Source organism: Cucurbita pepo, chromosome LG17 (genome assembly GCF_002806865.2).
Source record: "Cucurbita pepo subsp. pepo cultivar mu-cu-16 chromosome LG17, ASM280686v2, whole genome shotgun sequence".
Lineage (NCBI taxonomy): Eukaryota > Viridiplantae > Streptophyta > Magnoliopsida > Cucurbitales > Cucurbitaceae > Cucurbita > Cucurbita pepo.
In genome coordinates, this window is record NC_036654.1 from 2,093,932 (window position 1) to 2,116,478 (window position 22,547).

General features: G+C 32.6%; 3 protein-coding genes and 5 non-coding genes across 8 annotated transcripts; 7 read left to right on the forward strand and 1 right to left on the reverse strand.

The window, feature by feature from the left end:
• The first annotated feature begins 1,401 nt into the window (after positions 1–1,401).
• On the forward strand, positions 1,402–1,520 carry LOC111779433. Its single transcript, XR_002812699.1, has one exon. It is a non-coding gene; the product is annotated as a U5 spliceosomal RNA (small nuclear RNA).
• Positions 1,521–2,704: 1,184 nt separating this feature from the next.
• LOC111779434 lies at positions 2,705–2,821 on the forward strand. Its single transcript, XR_002812700.1, has one exon. It is a non-coding gene; the product is annotated as a U5 spliceosomal RNA (small nuclear RNA).
• Positions 2,822–4,552: 1,731 nt separating this feature from the next.
• Positions 4,553–4,670, forward strand: LOC111779419. Its single transcript, XR_002812688.1, has one exon. It is a non-coding gene; the product is annotated as a U5 spliceosomal RNA (small nuclear RNA).
• A 1,600-nt stretch (positions 4,671–6,270) lies between these two features.
• LOC111779420 lies at positions 6,271–6,388 on the forward strand. The gene has a single exon (XR_002812689.1). It is a non-coding gene; the product is annotated as a U5 spliceosomal RNA (small nuclear RNA).
• A 1,591-nt stretch (positions 6,389–7,979) lies between these two features.
• Positions 7,980–8,098, forward strand: LOC111779432. Its single transcript, XR_002812698.1, has one exon. It is a non-coding gene; the product is annotated as a U5 spliceosomal RNA (small nuclear RNA).
• A 1,194-nt stretch (positions 8,099–9,292) lies between these two features.
• LOC111778638 (probable 26S proteasome non-ATPase regulatory subunit 3) lies at positions 9,293–12,675 on the forward strand. Its single transcript, XM_023658572.1, has 9 exons — positions 9,293–9,443; positions 9,543–9,635; positions 9,828–10,018; positions 10,168–10,296; positions 10,379–10,515; positions 10,679–10,733; positions 10,814–10,924; positions 11,292–11,531; positions 11,947–12,675. Exons 2-9 carry the CDS (start codon positions 9,554–9,556, stop codon positions 12,457–12,459), a joined length of 1,458 nt encoding a protein of 485 aa, XP_023514340.1. The 5' UTR covers positions 9,293–9,443; positions 9,543–9,553; the 3' UTR covers positions 12,460–12,675.
• A 568-nt stretch (positions 12,676–13,243) lies between these two features.
• Positions 13,244–14,990, reverse strand: LOC111778639 (40S ribosomal protein S13-like). Its single transcript, XM_023658573.1, has 5 exons — positions 14,881–14,990; positions 14,702–14,774; positions 14,054–14,192; positions 13,768–13,954; positions 13,244–13,435 (listed from the first exon to the last, which is right to left on the reverse strand). Exons 1-5 carry the CDS (start codon positions 14,901–14,903, stop codon positions 13,402–13,404), a joined length of 456 nt encoding a protein of 151 aa, XP_023514341.1. The 5' UTR covers positions 14,904–14,990; the 3' UTR covers positions 13,244–13,401.
• A 5,215-nt stretch (positions 14,991–20,205) lies between these two features.
• LOC111779232 lies at positions 20,206–21,110 on the forward strand. Its single transcript, XM_023659335.1, has 2 exons — positions 20,206–20,340; positions 20,430–21,110. Exons 1-2 carry the CDS (start codon positions 20,281–20,283, stop codon positions 21,045–21,047), a joined length of 678 nt encoding a protein of 225 aa, XP_023515103.1. The 5' UTR covers positions 20,206–20,280; the 3' UTR covers positions 21,048–21,110.
• The last annotated feature ends 1,437 nt before the right edge of the window (positions 21,111–22,547 follow it).

A 22,547-nucleotide genomic window follows, 5' to 3' on the forward strand; every position in this document is an offset into this window, starting at 1 on the left:
AATTATGTTATATTATATTTTTGTTGGTGAACATTACGTCAGATTTTGTAAAATAAAAAATATGCATTAGAAAAATTTTTTTTTTTTTTTTTTTTTTTGGGGGGGGGAAAAACCTTTAAAAAAAAAATAAAAACATGATAAAAAAATAACTTGGGAACAATCAGATCCTTTCACATTTTCCTTTAGACGACTTCCACAAAAATAAATAAAAAATTTGCAGGGATGGGGAATGAAAAAGGGAACGGGGATAGGAAGTCCGTCCCTGCCCCTTCGATATAAAAATTGAGTTAGGTTGAGTTAGCTTACGAAAAATATTGGTTTTCAAGAATGGGCTCTCAAGTTCAAATTCAATACCCACCTCTCTCTTATTTGATGTTTGTGTCTTGCCCATGCTATGCCATAGCAGTTAACTTACCGTAGACATCCAAACAGCATGTTTGGATGTCGATGTGCTATTCGGATGAAGCATAATTAAGAGTTGGATTAGGCCAAAATTGTAACCGAGTTGCTCAAATCAGGAAATCGATCCACCTCAAATTTGATCTGCTCCGATTTTAAAGAATACCATGTGCCAAATGACACAATCGCACTCTTGCGACAGCAGAACGATGATTGTGCGGTACTTGTTCTAACTCAGTGAACAAGTTAGCTTTGAGAAATTTGAACATCGCGTCTTGGACAAGCATGATTGGGACATCCGATATGCGATTATAGACAACATGCCTTAGACAAGCATAATCGTGACATCAGACATATTTTTTAAGGGCTCTCTATTTTTTAATGCCTATTTTACGAGCTCCTTCTTGTTCGATATTCTTTCAAATGTAAATTCATTTATTGTTCATTTATTCTTTTCGTTGTAAACATGGTTCTTTCCCCTCCAGTGCTGCAAAGTAAAGACTCAGATTCATAATAGCTTACGAACTTCACTCATTCACCTTGAACCTGATTGAACCTATTTATTCTTTCAATTTAAACTCAGTTTCACGGTCAACTCTTCTTAATAACCCTTCCCTACGCAAAACACGCTTAGTTCGATTAGGGAAAACACACTTAGTTCGATCTATTTAAATGCACAATTAAACTTTATATCTAATAAAAACTTTGATAATTACGTAATGAATTTAAAATTTAAACTACTAGTTACCTTGATAATAACGTAATAAAAACTACGGCATCCAAAGTAAATATCAACTACAAATTACCTTGATAATAACGTAATGAATTTAAAATTTAGAATAGGGTAATGGGCCTATCTGCAAGCCAACTGGACTTTTGCTTTTGGGCCATCAAATTTGTCGGCCCATTAAGATTCTTCAAGTTCCCTCATCGGAAAAGTCAGGAAGTAGGACACGAGTTTGATGTATAAATAGGTGTCTCGTAGCAACGTTGAAGTCACGGAGCCGGGCGGTGAGCACAGAGCGAACTATTCTTTCGCCTTTTACTAAAGAATACCGTGTGCTCGCCGCACTCACCGGCATACGCATATTTTTGGAGGAGTTTCTCTTTACCAAGAAACTCCTACAGATCATAACAATGATTTTCTAAGCAAGGATTGTGCATTAGAAAGTTATCTTTTGCACATGATGGGAAGAACAAATTATGACTACATTTTCTATGTTTTCAACCATAAATGAGACTGCTTTGTGCATTACTTTTTCAGAGGTAAATTCAACAAAATTGTGTCTTTTTCAGAGGTAAATTCAACAAATTTGTATCGATTAAAAACCTGTTCATCGATTAATGACCCTATCATTCATTGTACCCCTTGCATAGAAATGAAATTATTATAGAACAATTATAGACCCTATCATTCATTGTACCCCTTGCATAGAAATGAAATTATTATAGAACAATTATATATCATTCATTGTACCCCTTGCATAGAAATGAAATTATTATAGAACAATTATAGAACAATGACTAATGCATAGAATAGAAATGAAATTATTATGAAATTATTATAGAACAATTGTTGAACAATGAATAACTCTAAAACCATATGACTAAATAATGAATGAAATTGAAATTATTTATTAATGAAATTGAAATTATTTAAATGTGAACTCTGAAAGACTCTAATGTTGGAAGAAATTATATGAGTCTCTATTATTAAATTGAAATTGAAATACATTAGAAGAAATTATATGAGTCTCTATTATTAAATTGAAATTGAAATAGAAATAATTGTCAATGATGAAATTTTCAATGAAAAAAGGAAGGACCTATTGAATACTTAATTAAAAGCATAGGACTAATTAGATATTTATTATAATTTAAATAATTTGTTAGAAACCTCAATAATTTTGTTTTATAAAATAAATTGTTTCAAACAAAATGCAACTTTATTTGAAATGCAAAAGGCAAGAAGAATAATATTTCCAATTTTTTTTGGTAAATAAGATATAAAAGGATTAAAAAATAATAATTATTTGTTTTCAAAAAGTGATTTTTATATAAATTATTAGTCACTATGGCATGAAAAGTAATTATAAACTACAAATTACCTTTGATAATAACGTAAATGAATTTAAAATTTAGAATAGATAATGGGCCTAACTGCAAAGCCGAATGGACTTTTGCTTTTGGACCATCAAATTTGTCGGCCCATTAAGATTCGTCTATTCCCACATCGGAAAAGTCAGGAAGCAGGGCAAGAGTTTGAGGTATAAAGAGGTGTCTCGTAGTACCACTTAAGTCACGGAGCCGGGCGGTGAGTACAAAGCGAACTATTCTTTCGCCTTTTACTAAAGAATACCGTGTGCTCGCCGCACTCACCGGCATACGCCTATTTTTGGAGAGTTTCTCTTAACTGAGGAATTCTAGCAACCGAGTTCAAAAGTTCGTTCGTTTGGTTTACTATAATAATTTATTGTATTATGCAAGCACTTATTTTCTTTGTTCTCCCTGCTTGCATGCCCTTGTGTCTTTGGTTTATTTTTCCTGAAATTTTATATTCGCAGTCTAATTTTTAGGCAATGTTTTATGTTCTGTTTATTCGTTTTCTTTTCTGTTTCTTTGTATGTTAGTGTAATTTTTCTGCAGGCATTTGTGGTTTCCTTGATGGATTTTTAACTTACATGTTGTACTAAACTTCGCCATATACATGCTTCTACATCGACCTATCGATTTAAAATGCTTCTGCATCGATGTGTGTCAAAACTGTTGGGTCAAAACGGTATTATAATACTTACCAGGGAATTTCACGGAATTTCATTACTTATTATGACATTAAAATGCTTACCGGGTAATTTTAGTACTTATCAAGGCATCGATGTGTCATGTAGTTACTTTGTTGGGTCAAAAACGGTATTATAATACTTACTAGGGAATTTCATTACTTATTATGGCATTAAGGGAATTTCATTTATTATGACATTATAATGCTTACCGGGTAATTTCAGTACTTATCAAGGGAATTTAGCGCTTATCAAGAGAATTTAGTGTCGGGGCATAACAGCCAAATGTTGTGCTAGGCTGGAACTGTTGGAGTATAGTTGATGTCCCAGGATGTCATCTTAAGATTCAAAAAGTTATCGACCTTTGTAGGATATATTTAACAAGAATTGACCCATGAGTCAACTATAAATTCAGGCTTCTTGGATATTCATCGACCTAAGTACGGTTAAGACATGAATCCTTATGTGTTCATGTCAATTTGGATAAGACATGAATCCTTATGTGTTCATGTCAATTTGGATATATTGATCAAGAATCAACCCATGAGTCAACTTTAAATTAAGGACTTCTTGGATATTCATCCATCCAGGTACTACTAAAACATGAACCCTCCTGTATTCATGTCGAGCAATTCATACCTATAATATTGGAGCATAACCCTATATTTCAACCTCCAACTCAAGGCACGGGACCGTGCACCTGACACCATCCTCAGAAACACATTCCCTAAGAAAAACACTCCACATGTGCAATAAGGTAGCTCACTCAAACTAAAAGGGTAGTGGAGAGTCAATATCATGCCTCCCGTGGTCTTATTTTAAGATACTTTGGTTCCATACAAGTGGACATCCCTTTAAATTTTCAATTATTTGTCTCCCAAATCTATTAAAAAATATATCAAAGAAGTCATTGATCTATTATAACAAAATTGAAAAATGAGGGACTTATTGAATGTATAATTAAAAGTGTGACTAATTAAATACTTATTATAATTTAAATAATTTATCATAAATATTAAGATTTTTTTTATAAAAAATGTGAATAACCCGTTGTCTTGAAACTTTTTTTTCTTTTGAATTTTTTTTTAACACAAAATTCAAAAATTGGTTTTGATATAAAATTATTAGTCACTAACTATGGCATCAAAAGTAAATATAGCTACAACTTACAAATTACATTAATAATAACCTAATGAATTTAAAATTTAGAATATGGTAATGGGCCTAACTGCAAGCCTAATGGACTTTTGTTTTTGGGCCATCAAATTTGTTGGCCCATTAAGATTCTTCAAGTTCCCACATCGGCAACGTCAGGAAGTAGGACACGAGTTTGGGGTATAAAGGGGTGTCTCGTAGCGTTGTGTAAGGCACGGAGCCGGGCGGTGAGCACAAAGCGAACTATTCTTTCGCCTTTTACTAAAGAATACCGTGTGCACGCCGCATTCACCGGCATACGCCTATTTTTGGAGGAGTTTCTTTTTGTTGAGAAATTCCAACAATCCATTGCAAGATTTTTCCCTCTGTTAATTTTTTTTAATAATTTTATTTGTCTTCTCGGTGGTTATATTTTTAATTATCTTTTTTACCATTTTGTTACTTTGTATTATAGACCATTGTAGCAGGACCTACCGAGGAAACATACATATTATGTTGGTGCATAATCCTTCAACCTCGAACTTATGGGGACCGTGCCGCATAATCCTTCAACCTCGAACCTATGGGGACCGTGCCCCCAAGCACATACCCTAATCCTTCAACCTCGAACCTATGGGGACCGTGCCCCCAAGCACATACCCTGGGGACCGTGCCGCATAATCCTTCAACCTCGAACCTATGGGGACCGTGCCCCCAAGCACATACCCTAAGAAAAATGCCGAAAACACTCGTCTTATTACGTTCTCGCCCACATCTTAATACACACATGCGGGAGGAAGTACCTCAGTCGAGAGTCAAAATCATGTCTCCCTATTGTTTATTTAAGATACTTTTGGTTTGGTAGAAGTGGACATCATTTTGATGAGTTATACACCGACATTCACATCCATCTAGTGTTCGATAGAGATAGAGGCTAAATTTGACGAGTTTCTATCTTTTATTTATACAAATCTCACAACGGAGTTACACGTTTCGAGTTTATGGTCTAAGGCCCCACCTAACCCTAATCAAGTTTGTCTTTGACAAAGCAATGTCTCAATTATATTTACCTACACCTTAGCCTAATTTTGTTCACTATTCTTAATATGTTAGATGATGCATCATGTCATTTATCTTTTTTGATCCTCACTTGATTCGATAGGCACAGTTCTTATATTGTCTTCTATTTATCTGTACGTGAGAGTCACAACCTACTCTTTTCTTAACCCGATTGTGACATTTAGCTTAACTTTAACACTAACTGAGGTGAGGTATGCATGTCATTTATGGTTATTAAACGACAATAACTCCCCATTTCTCAATGAGCATTAAGGCAAGTCCTATTCTCACTAGGAAGAGGACTAACATGGGAGTGGTGGCTACACTTCATTCTCAAATGCCGGAGAAGGAAAAGCCAGATGGAGAGCATGGCTAAAATGGTGACATTTTAGCAAGTCAAGGCATGGATGCCTACGGAGACATCTAACTAAGTATGCCACAATGACTTATCAAAATATATACTTCTATATATGCATATAACTATATATAACTATATATATATATATATATAATACTTGCGTATAATAATATATACATACAAATGAATGTATCAATAAGGCATTGTAGTATAAACATGTAAATAAATACAGTAGCAAGGTTTATGTGTTAACTATTTTTAAAATATTAGATAATTTTATTGAAAATTATTCTGTTTTTGTGTTTCCTAAAAGTTTGGGAGCTTCCCTCAAATCAATTTTATTGAACATTATTAATTTGATATAATAACATGATTAATTTAAATTTTAGAATAAGTGTAATTGGCGAATGGACTTATGGTTTGGGCCTTCAAAGTGGTCGGCCCATTAAGAATCTTCATATTCCCACATCGGCCAAGTCAGAAATTGGGACACGATTTTGAGGTATAAAATGGTATCTCGTGGTTTCTTCATAGGCACGGAGCCGGGCGGTGAGCACAAAGCGAACTATTCTTTCGCCTTTTACTAAAGAATACCGTGTGCACGCCGCGCGCACCGGCATACGCCTATTTTTGGAGGGGTTTCTTTTCATTAAGAACTCCCACAACTCAGTTCAAATTTTTGTTTCTTCTTATATTTAATTAATTATTTAACTGTCTATTTTAATTACACTTGCTGTTTAATATTTTCTAACTTTGATTTCCATATTTTTTGAATCATAGTTCTCTCTCGTGAGACATCTTAATGAGAAACACTATTTTTTGGATTTATTGGCATACTTTGATGAGTAATTTTAACGTAATTTTAACACCTAGTTCGATTTCTCGACTGTGTGGAAAATATTGTCGTCCTGATAATACGTTTCCTAGCTAGGAAAAATACTAAAAAGGAAAATATTGTCGTCCTGATAATACGTTTCCTAGCTAGGAAAAATACTAAAAAGGTTATTGTCCTTATATAATACTAAAAAGGTTATTGTCCTTATATAATACATTTCTTAAGAAAAACACAATACATTCCCTAAGAAAAACACAAGATGTTTGTTCATATCACGCATACGTGTGCAACGAAGTATTGCACACTTAAGTCGTAGCTCCTTAAGTCATGATGCCCATCTTGAGAACGAACACTAAATTCATGCAGCAGAAACGGGTGGAATCGATTTTGATTTTATTTAAAATTAAACAAAAGAACAAACAAAAGAACAAAGTGAAGCAAACTTACTTCGAAGAAATATGAAAAAAGTTTAAACGGGTCTTCAATCTATTTGCTAGCTCTTCCAAGAGTTAAATCTTCCCAAACTCTTGATGTATATAAGAGTCCTTTGAGAAAAAAAAAAAAAGTGTGATGCTTTTTTATTCAAGCCAAATATCTTTTCCAAAATAATGGAAAATAATAATTATGATTCAAAACTTTAGTTAAATTATACTTATAATGTATTAATTACTCATTTGAATGGTTCAAATTATATATATATATATATATTCTTTTTTTTATTTCATATATCTAAAATTAAATATATTTTTTCTTTATATTTGATATATCAAATATTAATTTAAACACTTCAAAATTTTATTTCAATTAAATTTAACATCACCATTTAATTAATAGATTTTAAGAACCAATAATACAAATTTAATTAATTCAATTTTTTAAATAGATTTTAAGAACCAATAATACAAATTTAATTAATTCAATTTTTTAATTAATCAATTTCGGTTCCTTAACTATAAGTCACTATGTTATATACTTAATTGCACTCTTATATAATATAGAACAAGTTGAATTTATTGATATAATAATTACATGCAAGTCATTTATGGTGGTTCGTAAATACAGTTAAGTGTTAAGTTAAAAATCTATTTTACTTCTGTAATTATATCTTTCACCTTAACTATGAGTCTCTAATTTACCATTTATTTAAGATGAAAGTCAGTACCTAACAAAACTTCTGGGTGCATAATAATATTAATAACCTCTAATAAATTTTATTGAACATTATTAACATGATAATAATAACACGATTAATTTTAATTTTAGAACATTGTGTAATAGGCGAATGGACTTTTGTTTTGGGCCTTCAAAGTGGTCGGCCCATAAGATTCTTCAAGTTCCCACATCGGCCAAGTCAGAAATTGGGATACGAGCTTCAGGTATAAAGAGGTATCTCGTGGCAACGTCTTAGTCACGGAGCCGGGCGGTGAGCACAAAGCGAACTATTCTTTCGCCTTTTACTAAAGAATACCGTGTGCTCGCCGCACTCACCGGCATACGCCTATTTTTGAAGGAGTTTCTTTTTACTTAGAAACTTCCATAACTCTCAACCCAATGATTCTATTTTGTACGCTTTATCATCAATTTGTAAAATAAATGAATTTTATATTTTCATTTTTCTTCTTTTTTAATATATTATAAAACTAGAGATTATGTCTTTATTAATTACTACTATCTAATAATCTAAGGCTATATTATAATTTTATGTTTTAAGTGAAATATTGTAAAATATAAAAAAATAATATATAAAAATGAATAAAATTTGACTAACCAAAAAAAGGAGAAAGATGTAAACAATATGGGAGTATTTCTGTTTCACACGAGATTCCACGTGCCTTATGCTATTCGGGTCAGAGCGTAAGCTATTGATGCTTTCGGCTACTGGACTCTCACCATCTAGGGTGCAACATTCCACTACTTCGCCTAGCAGCACGACGCTTGTATTGCTTTTCCATAATTCTATTTTCACGGTTTAGGCTGCTCCCATTTCGCTCGCTGCTACTACGGGAATCGCTTTTGCTTTCTTTTCTTCTGACTACTAAGATGTAATGTAGAAAAGACCCGAAAAGGACGAGTTAAATTATGTAGAAAAGACCAAAAATCATCTCCATTTGATAGAACGTCTTGTTCTTGTCACTTGAAAAAGCTGCTTTATTAGTTTTGTTATTTCGGTGAATCACTTGAGCTCTAATACATTCTTTTGTGTATAGAGCTAGACTATGAGCTATTACACTATCATAAAAAAGAACAACNAAAAAAAAAAAAAAAAAAAAAAAAAAAAAAAAAAAAAAAAAAAAAAAAAAAAAAAAAAAGTGTTGCAAAAAAAGATCAAAAGACGTAAAGAACATAAGTTTGAATATAAATTGAATATTTCTTTTTTGAAACTAAAAAAGACGAAATTTACAATTTAATTTAAAATTTATAATAAATATTTTAAAACTTATTTTAAAAATATGAAATATTTAATTCATTAATTTAAATATTTTATAAAAGAAATATTCATGCAAATGTAACAGGCTCATAAAAATGTTATATAGGAACTTCTTGATTGCTTAATTTATTTTTTACATCTGTAGATTAACAAAAATGTTAGAAATAAATTATAAAAAAAAGTATATATTGTAACCAAATTCTCTCATTTAAACTTTTTTTTTAATTAAAAAAACAATTTTCTTATTTAATCCTTTTTTTAAAATAAAGGAAAACTTAAAGCTGATCAAAGCTCAAACCGACGTCGTTTATGACGCTCGTCTTGCCATTTCTCCCTCTTCTCACTTTCACTCTGGATTTGTCTTGTTGAATAAGAAATTTGGGAAACCCTTGCTTCTTCATTTCTGATTCATTTGTTCACCAACGATCTTGTGCTTTCTCCCAATTTGAGGTCAGATCCACTTGGACTAAAGATTTATTTCTTCTTTTTTCGTTTCTCCACCAGAAATTGTGTGGATTTACTTGTGAAGTTTGTGGGATTTTCATACAGAACTTGCGAAGATGACCCAAGACGCCGAGATGAAAGAGATTCCTACTCCATTGTCGTCTTCTACCTCTTCAACTGCCCCCTCAACTCTGCAGCGTAATGTTTTTTCTACCCATACTCTCTCAATCTTGCTTCTGGCGTTGTTTGTTTGAATGCGAATCTTTACTGGCGTTTAAGGGATTGGGACAGCTTTCGAGAATTTATGTATTAGATTTTTAGTCTTTAGGGCTTTATTCAATCCTTAAGAGTTCTTGGTTTTGAAATTTATTCGTGATTTCTTTCTATCAGATTTGAAAGAGATTGTGTCGCTTATTGAGACTGGTGCCTATGCCCGGGAAGTTCGGCGCATTGTTCGTGCCATTCGTCTGACTATGGCGTTGAGGCGGAAGTTGAAGGCTTCTGTTCTTTCTCAATTTCTGAATCTTGTTCTTCCGTCAGGGTCCGAGGTGTACTCTAGGTTATCGTCCTTTCTTCCCAAGGTACTTAGAAATTATTTGGAAATATTGATTTTCATCCGTATAATGCAATTTTAGTTTTGTTCTTGGTTACGGAGTGGGTTTGGTTAGTGTAAAGGTTTCGTCCATGGTGCTAGTGTTCTGAGCATTAAATTTTTTGTATAATTTCTTAGGAGGAAGACTGTGAAATGGATGTTGACTCAGGAACGCAAGCTCCTGCCAAACACCCCTTGCCCGAGATAGAGATATTTTGCTACTTGATTGTGCTAATCTTTTTGATTGATCAGAAGAAATATGACAATGTAAGCGATAAGGATTTATGCGAAGGAATTATTGTTTTCTTATTTTGTCTGGTCGTCCTGAGCGCTTCCTTGATATTTTCAGGCTAAGGCTTGTGCTTCAGCAAGCATTGCACGGCTTAAGAACCTAAATAGGAGAACAGTCGACGTGTTGGCTTCCAGGCTCTACTTCTATTACTCCCTCAGCTACGAACTCAACGGTGATCTAGCTGAAATAAGGGGGTGAGTTTATCAACTAAGATTGTAATTGGGTTATTATAGTTGACGTTATGCATCTGTATGATTCTAATTCAGATCCTACAAATGAGGTTGAGTTTGAAATTGAATGGATTTCTGTATTAAATATAGATATTCGTTTAATAACATAGAAAAGTTTGATTTACAGCAACCTCCTAGCCTTGCATCGCATTGCAACCTTGCGCCATGATGAATTGGGTCAGGTAGTTCTTTATATCTTTGCAGTGCATACTACCATGACTGTATTATGGTACCTTAATGTGTGGACAACAATGTTATGTAGGAAACCCTCCTTAATCTACTACTTCGTAATTACCTCCACTACAACCTTTATGATCAAGCAGAGAAGTTGAGGTCCAAGGCACCACGATTTGAAGCTCACTCGAATCAGCAGGCATGTTTGAAGTGCTCTAGTCTTTAATTTTTATGTTATCTTTTTCTTTATTTCAAGTAAATAAGTACCTGTGGACTCAAAATCTTTTCATCAGATCTTAGGCAGCATTCTTTTCTGTAGAAATGCTGGTAACAATTTAACTTGTCTATTATTTAAATAGTTTAGGTAATTTAATTTTGAAATCGCTAGTTTGCCTGCTTTACTTAATTTTAGATAATATAGAAGTTTGTAGAATGTTAATAATTAGGAATCCAGGCGTCATATTTTGAAAATTTTGTGATATTTTGCTTAGTTAGACTTCCTCATTTCTTTTAGAATTAGAATTTAAGTTGTAAGCTACACATAGCATAATGATTGGTTATTACAGTTCTGTAGGTACCTGTTTTACCTTGGGAAGATCAGGACCATTCAGCTGGAGTATACCGATGCAAAGGAGTCGCTTCTGCAAGCTGCTAGAAAAGCACCTATTGCAGCACTTGGTTTTCGAGTACAGTGTAACAAATGGGCAATCATTGTTCGCTTGTTGCTGGGAGAAATCCCCGAGAGGACTGTTTTCATGCAGAAAGGCATGGAGACAGCTCTGAGGCCATACTTTGAACTTACAAATGTAAGTTTTATTGGTCGAATTTGACACTTTCCAGTTATTTCTTCCATGAAAAGTTCAAAGTTTGTGATGCATCATTTCTTTTTACTTGTTACAAAAATGTAATTGAAAAGTTGTTTTCTTCTTACAAAGGTGTAGTTTTGGTAGGCTCTGGCGATCAACGTGTATATCGTAGGAAGAGGTTGAGGGATGCGGGGAATCTTGTGTGAGTGATGTGTAGGGGAGTCCTGTTAGTTACTCATATTTGTAATTACGTGAATAGGTAGTTATATATATAGATAGATGGAGAACCTAGGGTTATCCTTGAACTTAAGTATGGTTTTGGTCTGAATTTTCTGAAGTTCGTCGTCAAGCCAAGATAATGGTTGTATAATTCCAGTTTACTGCACTCTTTTATTAAGAACGCTGTTCTTTTCAGGCTGTGAGGATTGGTGACTTGGAGCTTTTCAGAACCGTTGCAGAGAAGTTCTCTAGTACTTTCAGCTCAGATCGAACCAACAATTTGATCGTGAGGCTGCGACATAATGTCATAAGGACTGGGCTTCGCAACATTAGCATTTCGTATTCACGTATTTCTCTGGCTGATGTTGCCAAAAAGCTGAGATTGGACTCTGCAAATCCTGTTGCTGATGCTGAGAGTATTGTCTCCAAGGCAATCCGAGATGGAGCAATCGATGCAACAGTCGATCATGCGAATGGATGGATGGTATCGAAGGAGACCGGCGATATCTACTCTACCAATGATCCTCAAATTGCTTTCAACTCAAGGATTGCATTTTGCCTGAATATGCATAACGAGGCAGTTCGTGCTCTTCGGTTCCCGCCAAACTCGCACAAAGAGAAAGAAAGTGCAGAGAAAAGGAGAGAAAGACAACAGCAGGAGCAAGAACTTGCAAAGCACATTGCTGAGGAGGATGATGACGACTTTTAGCTTATTGAATTTGGGAGAGACGGTATGAATCTCAATCTTTGGTGCATTAGTGAAGTAAAAAATACAATTTTATTCAGAATTATTCTATGCGTTGGTTCAGATTTTCTTTATCATCAAATGTTCTTGTCTGTGATGGCCGGCTGCAACTCTTTTATTTGTGGAATGTTCTTGAGATGCCCATCTTATAGTCAATTACCCTTCTAAATTGTTACTCAAGCTTTGGGATTGCATTCATGTGCAACCTCAAAATTTGCTGGGAAGAAGATTGTTGTTGCTATTTGATTTTACTTTTACTTTCAATGGATGGTTTTTTTTTTATATATTCATATCTAATTTGAATTTAATGTTGGTTTTTATAAAAAAAAAAGATTTTCAATTAAATACACAATAATTATTTTTTTAATTATCTTCCCAAAACTCTTGGAATGAAAAATTTTAAGAATATATATTGAAATTGTGTTAATTTTAAGTTTAAATAAATAAATGTGTTGCATATTTTAACATTTTGCCTTCTTAAAAAGAAAGATCAAAATAAATGATTGAATAATTTGAGTTCATCATTTAAGAGTTATTTGTTAACAAAAAAGAAAAAAAAAAAAGGTTGAAACATGGTTCCACCTGATTCAACCTAATCCAATTTAATAAAATTCTTAAATTTCAATGGTGCCAATATTAAAAAATTTGAAAAGATTTATTTATGAAAACTAAAATAAGCAAAATGACAGATCCTACACAACAAATTACTTTACTAGCATCGATTTAAAGAGTTAGCAGGAAACAGTCATTGACAAAAGCATTGCAGAATTCAAATTTGCATTTAAAGTAACAACAAAACTTGAATGATTCCTCCAAAGTGAGTACTTGATGATAACATATAAAGAACTTAGAACTTAAAAGGAAAGTTATATTGCCAAAATAACTCCTTGCTTCTCAAACTGCCTTCTAAGCCACCAGGGTGCTGGCCGTTGTGGATTCACTGTAAATTTTTTTTTGACAAAGCTTAGCATGCAGCAATGAAATATAAGCATCAGCAAAATGATTACAAACAAACAAATTCTGAAATCTGAGACCCTCGAACCATCCTAATTAATGGTAAAGAATATGAGAAGTTTGGAGATTCACTCTCATCCTTCATATGCAATTTTTCTCATTTTACAGTCCCTTTTCCCGAATTCGACAGGTAATGTAAAAGCCATTGATCAGCCGCATGCGAGAATATGAACTTAATCTAACCTATGAAGCAACATTTCCATGCAAAAGTGAAAACAGTAAATAACTCATGTTCTTCTGAACCTCAAAATTACTTACTACTTCCAAACAGGGGGGAGCTTCTTTGTCTTCTTGTAATACCGGGCCAGGCGATGGATCCTGCTCTCCACCAAAATCAACCTGAACTTGGAATCCTTGTCCTTCCTGTTTCTCTCCAAATGCTTTCTGATTGAAACAGCTTTCTTGATGAGATGGTAAAGATCCTCCGGGATTTCAGGAGCTAGCCCTGAGAAAAGGAAGCATAAATGGTTATAAATATCACATAATCATTCTGATGAAAGTACAAATGAGAAAAAATTCAGTGGATGTGGTAGATGGGGCTCACCATGAGCCTTCAATATGCGCAAAATCTTGCTCCCAGTTACACTTTTCACCTGAGCAATCCCGTGAGAATCACGAAGAATAACACCAATTTGAGATGGTGTCAAACCCTTCTTCGCAAATTTGCAAATGTTCTCGGCAACCTGAATGGTATAGAAAAGACATCAACTTCTACAAATTGTACAAAGGTTAACCACCCTTCAATTATAATGATCCATTTAAAATGACATCGAAGGGAAGAAATTGATAATTCTTTTGGATATTAAAGAGAACAACCATCAGATTTGGCACTCAAATGGGACTAAAAAATATGTCACCATTCTTTTTTCCAATCACACAGGCAATCTTTAACAAAAACTATCTTCATGATCACAGAATAAGAACCTAGGGCATTGTCCTGCTAAAAAATGAACGATCACAAAACTGAATCCTCATAAAACCATTGAAAGCCTTTTATTTGTCTACACATTCAATTGGCAATGCCGTCCTCGGTATTAACTCATGATTGAACAGCTCTAACACCGTGAAATTATATAGAATCTACATTTGATCACACATTTCGATTCCATAGTTTTCTATTTCTAACCAATTAGAATGTTCAAAGATCAAACCAAAAAAATCAATTTACAGAAGTTAGGAGAGGAATTCTCACATCCTGAGAAGAGATCTTCAACCAACTCGGTGGCGTCCTCTTGTAAGGCAGTGCCGAAGCTGAAATACCCTTACTACAAATGCAAATAAGCAAAATAAAGAAAAGCCATCCGAAACTTCTAAACAGGTATTTCGACAAAGCTTAAAAGAAAGATTTCTTCACTGAAAGTAAAGACGAACCCTCGACTGTGCATACGACCCATGGCGACGGCTCGTGGAGAAGAAGACGGCTTCCGATCCTTGTTCGCCTGCTCCTATGGTGAAACACTTGCAATCAATGGCGGCTTTTAGGGTTTTGATTTTAGAAATTTGCTGTGCTATCTGGGCTGGGCCTCTGGGCCAGCCCGGTCCATAGACCTCACATACTAATATATACATATGTATTTTACATTTTCATTTTCACTGTTGTTATATAAATTTATTAATTATTTGTTTGATTTTTCTATATAAGGCGGGGAGGGGCATGGCTAGGGTTGGGGTCCGAGAATGTAATTCCGGTCTGTAACACTCCATGTCCAAGATTTAGATTAGGATTCGGAATCCAAATTTGTCATTTGATGGCCCCGACATTCCCCTACGACATGGCCACATTACCTACCCATTGATTCTTAAGAGTGAAGACCATCCCGCAGACCAACACTAGTTCTTCTAGCATGTTTTGTTCTCACCCATATCATCTCATGAATATTTATACATTTCTTATCATTAGGATCGCTTTTATTCGGATGTAGTCTCAGTTCATTCATTTTCTTATCATTAGGATCGCTCTTGTTCGGATGTAGTCTCAATTCATTCATGTACCACTCCTTTACTCGGGCATCACATAGGCCCTCTACAAGATATCGACTTCACAGGTTAAATGGACCTCTAAACATAATTAAGCATAAAAATACTCAGTAACTAACTCCACTTGAGAGGCTGAAGCTACACCCATACTTAATTTTATGATACTGATACATGTAGCATTCTCATTATTAATGTGTTTTGATATGTACGGATCGAATTATTTTGGACCAATCTGAAATTTTAGGTTAATGTTTGATCTACTATAAGAGTGTACACGGGTTGAGTTAGGTTGTCGGATTATTTTTTTTAATTATTTTAAAAATCTTATTTATCTACCATACATATTAAATTAATAATTAAAGTCTCATAAAACTCAAACACCAAACATTCACAAATCACAACACATCACTAAAATCGGTTATAAAAAAAAAAATTTAATTTTCATGATAATTTAAAAAATAGGGATGGGTTGAATTGTAACTCTATTTTCAAATTTGTCCAGTTGACATAAACAAATAAATGTCAACTCGAAAACTAACACTAATTTTCAAAATTTCAAAAATTCAACACAACCCAAATCGAAAAGAAATCTAACCCAACTCAACCTTTATGGTTCAAGTTGAGAAGTCTGAGTTAGTTAGGTTCTCACGGTCATATAAACTACTCGTATAATTTAATGTTGTTTTTCATCGAACATCGTTCAAATAATTAAAGCATCATAATCGAAATCTAACCCAACTCAACATTTATGGTTTGGGTTGAGAAGTCTGAGTTAGTTAGGTTCTCACGGTCATATAAACTACTTAGTATAATTTAATGTTGTTTTTCATCGAACATCATTCAAATAATTAAAGCATCATAATCGAAATCTAACCCAACTCAACCTTTATGGTTTGGGTTGAGAAGTCCGAGTTAGTTACGTTCTCACGATCATATAAACTACTCAGTATAATTTAATGTTGTTTTTATCGAACAACATTTCTTAAAAATGTCGACTAGTTAGGTGCAAAAACTTATCCTAATTTTTTTTTTTCATTAATTAATTTTTGGTAGTTGGATTTCCGATTAAGAAAATAAATATTCTCAATTAAATTAACATCAACCATATAAATCAATTGAAAACGGCCAAAAATTCAATTGAACTCACAAAAATTAATTTATTTTTGTTTATGATATTTCTCAACTCAATTTAATTATAATTTTTTTTTAAATACAAATCCAAACTCTTTATATAGTTGACTTTGTGATATTTAAATTTAATATGATGGGATGTTAAACATCAATTATACTATACATATTTATTTTATAAATAATATAAAATATTATTGATAAACAAAATTAATTAGATTATTGATGCCCAAGTCTTAATTAGCCACATATCTATTTTAATTTTTAGCCACACCATATTTCTAAAAAATAAACAAAATAAATAAAACATTGAGCTATGCAATTATTTGTTACTATTTTAAAATTTCTATATTGCTTAACTAAATTATTTTTGTTTTATATTTTTAATCTATCTTTATATATATAAATACAATCAATCTAATTTAATTTTTTCTTGAAAAAAAAAAAACATAAAATAATAAACTATAATTATTTTTCTACCTTTTTCTATAAAAATATATTTTAAAAAAATTACAACATAATTATTTTAATATAACATATAATTATCTGTAAATATGAGTGTATATTGACTATTGCATATTATTATTGTTGAGCTGTTATTGTCAATATTAATTATTATGATAATGTTAATTTAAATAACTTGATAGTATTATAAAAATAAATTTGATTATAGAAAAATATTAATTAAAATAAATTGAATGATGAAGTTGACGTGTTGCTCCCTACCAAAATCTAATCCAATTTTAGAAGTTAATTTTTTAATTTTTTTCTTCTATTTTTCATATATATATATATATATATATTAATTTTTAATTTTTAAAAAAATGATTTTTCTTTATTTTTCTAAAACTACAACAAAATTATTAGTAATGTTGATTTTTTAGTAAACATTTATTATTAATTACTCTGTTTGATAATATAAGATATATTATTTATAAAAATTCAGTAATAAACTAAAATCTAATTGCTTCAAATTATGTTAATATAAATAAACAAATTAATAACAATTAATTATTTAAAAGTAAATCAATGCAAATTAATGGTTAGATGTTTAATTTTGATTAATTTAAATATAAGTGTTAGAAAGATGTATTTACAAAGCCTTAAATCATTTTTTCGTTAATTATTTGATAATCAATTTAAAAACTATGTTATATTTGTGAGTATAGTAAAACCAATTTTCGAGTACATCTCAATTATTCTCATAAACTTATAAACGATCGACTCCACTATATTTAATAATAATATTATTTTTATAGAATATTAAATCTTCGATACAAGATATGATTTGAATGCTTATTATTTATGACTTTTATCGATAATTAGGTCAACGAACGGTAATTTTATAATATATAATACAAATAAGTAATTAATTGTTACAATAGTAAATATATGTGTTGAATAAATCAATAAATGTAATTATGATATATTTGCTTGAAAAAACTGAACTCTTCGTAACAAATTTTCTTTTGACGTGGCCCACGATAATGTTGATCAATTTTAAAATTGAAAAAGACTAATATATATGTATATATATATATATTAAAACTTAATATTTTAGTTAGAGATTTAAAAGTTGACTTTCAAAATTTCTCGTTTATTATTAATATATTTGAAATTGTTATTTTTCAATAAACTTTTAACTAATAATTATATTAATCAACACTCAATCCATAATAAATCAGTTTAAATTAATTTATGTAAAAAAAATGGAAAAAGAACCCAACTAAAATATTTCTAAATTTGTCTTGGCCCTAAAGTCATTGTTTTAATTCAAGTACCGTACCGTTTTGAAGCTACATGTCGTACCAACTAATTAACGAGTACTGTACGTGTTTGAATATTCAACGCACGGTTAATGATTTAAGTATTAAATATATTTAATATATTGATCTTATCTTGCCATTGTTGAAGATGTTGGTTGAACACGAAGAATCGATATTATTTAGATTGATGTCAAATCAGATTTAATAACCAATAAAAATAAATTAAGCTATTTTTATTAAATGACTTGTTCTATATGATAAAGATGTTATTCTTAATGTCTACCCGATGTGGCATCCATTTACTACTCAACCTAATTTAACCATTAATGTATTAGTTTTAATTTTTTTATAATATAAATTATTACGGGTGAAATTGGACAATAAGGTCAAATCTAATCAGAAACCAAATTAAAGAGAAAATGTCAAATTGTCGGGGTATGAGTTCCACAAACGTACCGATTAGAGTCATTGCATAAAAATAAGGCTTTTGTAAATTAAGGGTAGGGTTCGTGCATATGAAAGTTATATCGTTTACATATGAAAGAAGTGTGTACACACGTGTAAGATCTCACATTGGTTGGAGAAGGGAACACACATTTCTTATAAAAGTATGAAAACCTCTCTCTAGTAGACGCATTTTAAAACCGTGTGGCTGATGACAACATGTAACGAGCCAAAACGAACAACAATTGCTAGTAGTGAGCTTAGGCTATTACAACTGGTATCGGAGCCAGACACGGAGCGGTGTTCCAGCAAGGACGTTAGGCCTCAAGGAGGGTGGATTGTGAGATCCCACATCGGTTGGAGAGGGGAACACACATCCCTCATAAAAGTATGAAAACCTCAACCTAGTAGACGCGTTTTAAAATTGTGAGGTTGATGACAATATGTAACGAGCCAAAACAGACAATATCTACTAGCGATGACCTTGGGTTGTACACAGCGAGCCTGAGAGTTTAAGAAAGTGGTATGACACTAATGGGTTATGTGTGTACGAAAGTGATACATGTCCCGAGTATAAGAAAGAAGTGTACGTTGTCTAAAGCCATGATTTTCATGTCACACTAAGAAGTGTTTTATGTTACATGTGATTGCATTATTCAAATTTACTCAGACAGATACTAACAGATTATTTTATAATTATTCCACAATTTATTTTAATTAAAAATAAGAGCATTCTAGGTAATTGACGTGATTGCTACCTAGGGCATGGACCTATATTAAATTTTAGCTTCTATATCACATTCATATTTTAATATTTTTCGTTAAGAAATTTTCGTGGATTGATTAAGATTGAAACCTATACTTTTAGATGTTAAATTTTAAAAAAATTTCTTGGATTGGTAATAATGGCAAGTCGTGCTTAAAAATTTAAGTTTTTGCTTATATTATATTTAAAAACTATAAAATTTAATTTAATATAAACTATTATCGATTAAGTATAATATAAATTAAAAAAATTAATAAAAATAAACATTAGCTCAAATTATTTCATTTAATGAATTAAAATTAAAAAAAAATTAGAACATGTCAAATATAAGTTTAATTCACCGACTCCTTTTATATAGGGCAAAGGTCAAAATGGTCATAATCGCATTTGTTGTAAATTACAGAAATTAAATGCATTTTTTGAACGAAAATTTACAGACAAAAATAAATAAATATAAGGAAAAAAAAATGTTTAGGTAACTGAACCTAGACTGGCACCGTACAACAGAAATAAATTTCCATACAATTTCCAAAAATGAAAAAGGAAAAAATAAAATAAAATAAAATAAAATAAAATCCTTTCTTCGTCCATTCGTACGGCCAATTGTTCTCTCTCTCTCTCTCTCTCTCTCCTCTCTGCATAAAAACTCATTTCTCCCGCTCGTACCTTAGGCCAGAGAAACACGCAAAAATGAAGCTCGTTTGGTCTCCAGAAACCGCTTCAAAAGCTTTCATCGATACGATTAAATCAGTAAGTTTCCTTCTGATCGCCGATTTTATTCGATTCGATTTGATTTTGCTCTTTCTAATTTCTCCGATTCTTTTTCTGATCGTTTTCAGTGCGATAATTTCAAAGAATTCGGCGTCGCCGAGCTTCTTTCCGCTATGGCCGCCGGCTGGAATGCCAAACTCATTGTACATGCTTGCTCCACCGCCTCCTCCTCCGTCGTCACCACCATCGGCCTCTCCGTTGCGGCGCGACACACTGGCGGACGGCACGTCTGCGTATTGGCGGACGAGAGGTCGAAATCAGAGTACGTGAAGGTCTTGCAGGAGGCCGGCGTTTCGACGCCGGCGGAGATTGTGGTTCATGAGGCGGAGGCGGCGATGGCGGCGGTGGTCGGAGTGGACTTTCTGGTGGTGGATTGTAAGCGGAGGGATTTCGCTAGGGTATTGAGGTTCGTTAACGTGAGTGATAAAGGGGCAATTTTGGTATGTAAAAACACGTGGATTAGAAGCTTCGAGAAGATTTGCTATTGTGCGCTCCTCCCGAGGGGGATACGTGTCGTTAGATCGGTGAGTTTGCCGGTGGGTCAGGGGTTGAGTATTATCCATGCGGGATCATCGAACGGCGCCAGCAGCGGCAACGGTTCGATCTCGAAGAGCAAACTCAGCCGTTGGATGAGGCATATTGATGAACGGTCCGGGGAAGAACACGTGTACCGGAAGCTAATCTGAACCGGTTTGTTTGAAATGAATAGTAAATAAATAAAACCAGGTCGGACTAACTGGTTTGTTTGAGCTGAACCTCCAAATTCTTGAGAGCAACGTTGTAACCTTCATGGTAGTGAATAGACAACGGATACCTCACTGTATCTAATTTGCACTTTTTTTTTTTTTATCCGATTTACAATAATAGATACATAATTTTGAGCCAAATCACTCTCACGAGTGAGAGTTATTAGGTACTTCAAGGATACAGAAGAATGTTTTATCCGATTTACAATAATAGATACATAATTTTGAGCCAAATCACTCTCACGAGTGAGAGTTATTAGGTACTTCAAGGATACAGAAGAATGTTTTATCCGATTTACAATAATAGATACATAATTTTGAGCCAAATCACTCTCACGAGTGAGAGTTATTAGGTACTTCAAGGATACAGAAGAATGTTTTATCCGATTTACAATAATAGATACATAATTTTGAGCCAAATCACTCTCACGAGTGAGAGTTATTAGGTACTTCAAGGATACAGAAGAATGCTCAACATTGAAACCGTTAATTTGTTGAAACTTTATTTCAGCACTTGTAAATACAAGTAGTCAAGACGGCAAGTTAAGATTTCATAATAAATTTTTTCTAGGAACAAATGAAATCTTACCATTAATTATCTCAACTAACATCGCTCATGAATTTCTTTTTTCTTTATTCTAAATTTTCTCGAGCACAGGAAAGTCACATGATCAACCATAACTAAAATATAAAAAAGTCAACCCTTCGTTTAACATGCTTAAAATCAACTTAAGATTGAGCTAAGAAGTTGGGTTAGTCCAATATAGTGCATAATAGAAAGGGGTGAAATGACGGTCCTCACAAATGAGAATAACAAGTTGATTCCAACAAGAACGCTCACACGGTCGATACTATTTGGACTATTGTTGCCTTATCAAACCAACGAAGAAAGACCATTTTCTTTTGTTGTCATTCATCAATTCAACGTGAAATTGAAGATCGGAGATATTTTAAATTCAGAAGGATGTCATTTTACTATGTATTGTTTCATAATTTTTGCAGTAGTATTGTAAATCACGATAAATTTTAATACAATGAATTGAGTAATACCATATTATTTTGATAAGAGCCAATAACGTTGGATTTGCAAAGTTAGAATACTTGCAAACTTTAACAAATAAAGTTAATTTTACAGATAATTCCAATCAAGAGCTAGTTAGAAAGATGAATAACTTTTTATATTGAGGTTTGAATTTATGAAGATCACTTACCAAAGGTGTAAGAGTTGAATTTTTTAGGGAAATTAAGCTTGATTATAACCAATTCAACGATCAACTTTTACGCCCTAAGACTAGTATGTCATAATTACGATAAAAAATCAAATTAATGACAAGAACCGAATATATATTTCTTTTTTACTACATGTTTTTTTTTTTTTAACTTTCTTTTCTAATTTTGAGGGATCATGTTCACTTGATTGGCTTTTCTATTTCACATAAG